Source organism: Monopterus albus, unplaced genomic scaffold (genome assembly GCF_001952655.1).
Source record: "Monopterus albus unplaced genomic scaffold, M_albus_1.0 scaffold263.1, whole genome shotgun sequence".
Classification (NCBI taxonomy): Eukaryota; Metazoa; Chordata; class Actinopteri; order Synbranchiformes; family Synbranchidae; genus Monopterus; species Monopterus albus.
In genome coordinates this window covers 790,477-792,900 of record NW_018128143.1, presented here as the reverse complement: position 1 = coordinate 792,900, position 2,424 = coordinate 790,477, and the positions used below count along the sequence as shown (strand labels likewise).

At 44.6% G+C, this 2,424-nt stretch overlaps 1 protein-coding gene across 1 annotated transcript in view; it reads right to left on the bottom strand.

Moving 5' to 3' along the window:
- The window catches only part of LOC109972643 (ubiquitin carboxyl-terminal hydrolase 37), a gene marked incomplete at its 5' end in the record, with an annotated part of 14,731 nt that extends 12,312 nt beyond the window's left edge, over nucleotides 1-2,419 (bottom strand). Inside the window, 6 exon segments of the mRNA XM_020621651.1 lie at nucleotides 643-798; nucleotides 923-1,016; nucleotides 1,266-1,354; nucleotides 1,667-1,744; nucleotides 2,173-2,306; nucleotides 2,381-2,419. Of these exon segments, the coding sequence (XP_020477307.1) occupies nucleotides 643-798; nucleotides 923-1,016; nucleotides 1,266-1,354; nucleotides 1,667-1,744; nucleotides 2,173-2,306; nucleotides 2,381-2,419 (590 nt within the window).
- Nucleotides 2,420-2,424: the final 5 nt, after the last annotated feature.

Below are 2,424 nucleotides of genomic sequence, written 5' to 3'. Positions count from 1 at the left end.
ATGAACCCTCCGCCACCCTGAAGAGGGTATAGAGCTGGTCCAGTGTTCCACGGCCAGGCCGAAAACCGCATTGTTCCTCCTGAATCCGAGCTTCGACTATCGGTCGAATTCTCCTCTCCAGTACCCTGGCATAGAGTTTCCCGGGGAGGCTGAGGAGTGTGATCCCCCTATAGTTGGAACACACCCTCCGGTCCCCCTTCTTGAAAAGAGGGACCACCACCCCGGTCTGCCAGTCCAGAGGCACTGTCCCCAACCACCATGCGATGTTGCAGAGGCATGTCAGCCAAGACAGCCCCACAACATCCAGAGACTTGATACTCAGGGTGGACCGTATTCTCCACTTCCATTGCTGATGCGGCCACTCGGAGCTGTGGCTGTAAGGTCTCTGGTGCCTGTCGTTGCGGCAATGCCCGAACCCGGTGGTGGACACCGGAAATAAGGGATGCCGTCAAGCTGAAGGAGTCTTTTTGAGCTTGGTTGGCTCGTGAGACTCCTGAGGCAGCTGACGGGTACCGGCAGCGGCAGGCAAGGCGGACTACAGCCCAGATAGTTGTGGAGGCAAAAACTCGAGTCTGGGAGGAGTTTGGTGAAATCCATCCTCTCATATTTAATGAAGCCCATCTGTTTTTTTTTTTTTCTTACCCTTGCAGTGGAGGCTGAGGCTGTGCCATAGTAGAGGGTCTCGGCTTGTTCCAGCCACCGTAGTCCAGAGAGGGGCGTACCTTCTTGAAGGGAGTGGAGTGGTTGGGCAGCATTAGGCTTCTTTTGACCGTGGTCGTCTGTGCTGTACTGGATGGTCTGAGGGGATTTTTACAACAGAAGAGGTGTTAATGATGGGTTCGGCAGTGATTTGCTGATCCCCTTATTTTGCATTTTAACTCTGCTAGCTTGTGTATTTTAGCTGATCACTGAAGAAATTCACCTGTCCAGAAAAGAGTGGCTCTGGCTATAGTCTTTAGTCACAGATCGGCTGCCATAGAATGACGCTGGCTGAAGGGGAGTTGAACTTAGTGAAGCTGCAGGGAAGGAAAAAAGTGTGGTGCCACATAAAGACAGTTTAAGGTCTGAAAATTCATATAGCACAAATACAAAAGTGCAGTACATCTCCAGAGTTATGTAGATAAATTCAACCAGCAAGATCACATTTTCCTGATGCTAATAAAACTGACAACACAGCAACACAAAAATATATGCAGTCACCCAACATAACTAGCCACAGACTCGCCATCTGGTATTGCTGCTGAGCTGTGGATAAAGGCATTTACCTGAACTCCTGTTCTCCTCTGCCTGCTTCAGCTTCTCTTTGCAGTTAAGTAAAAACTTCCTGGGTGCGTCTGAAGTGGCCTTGTTGTTGCTAAGAAAATGTATAAATATTTTTTTATGTTATCTGACTGTGGAAACAGAGGACCTAAAGTGAATATGCAAAATAAACTGTCTACATTCATAAACAATCTAAAGTTTTTCCATTTTGGTGCTGCAGCACCACACTGCCACACCATGATACCAGTTACACTACTGTATTAACCTTCTTCTGTATTGCCATCAGATTTTGGGGGTGGAGGGTCTTGGCCAAGTGTTCTGATAAAAGGCTGTATAAATCAGGTCAGTCTATGTGTGACCAGCACCCCTAAACGTCTGCCTGGTTAGTGAGATGTGCTGCTTTTACCTTGAGGAGTCATTTTCCTTAGGGTAGTCCTCAGTCAGGTCACTTTCAGAATTAAGGAGTCTCTTTCTCTTCTCGCTCCTAAAAAACAGCAAACACCAATTTATGTCAAATGTCTGAAATAACCATTCTTAAAATGGAATGAAATTTTGTTTAGGTTTTCATTTATAGATAGTCAGATACAGTGCACTTTTTAAAACAACAATAACATTTAAAATGAAAAATTAACAGTAGCTCCTTGCTTGACTTTATCAAACAACATACACAATATGGACCCCATACATTTTTAAATTTTAGGAAGCTGAGCTTCATTTCCTTAAAAAGAGAGACACCACATTAAACTCTGGTTTAGAAGAGTTCCTGAATATTACATCACCTAGCATTTTGCATAAAAATACTTTCAAATAAAGTAGATACCTAGCAATATCACTTAAAGTTACACTTTAAATTATCACATTGTTCACAAGATGTAATTTGCCTGGATATTAGAACATGAATTTTCATAACACCTGTTCTCAGCAAGTCCAGTACGAGTGGGAGTGGAGGCTGCCCTGCTGGGGCTACCCAGAGGCTTACGTGGTGTTGGGTCCTCCCGGCCTTCTCCACTCTGCCGCCTTGGTGTTGTCTGGAAGATGTTAGTAGTCTAAATATTTAAGCCAAACATAAGCTTATCTAAATATTTTTAAGTGAAAATTGTAGTTTTGTGTTGTTGCTGACCTGTCTCTCCCCTGATGGATTGGCCTCATTTTTCACAGAGCGGT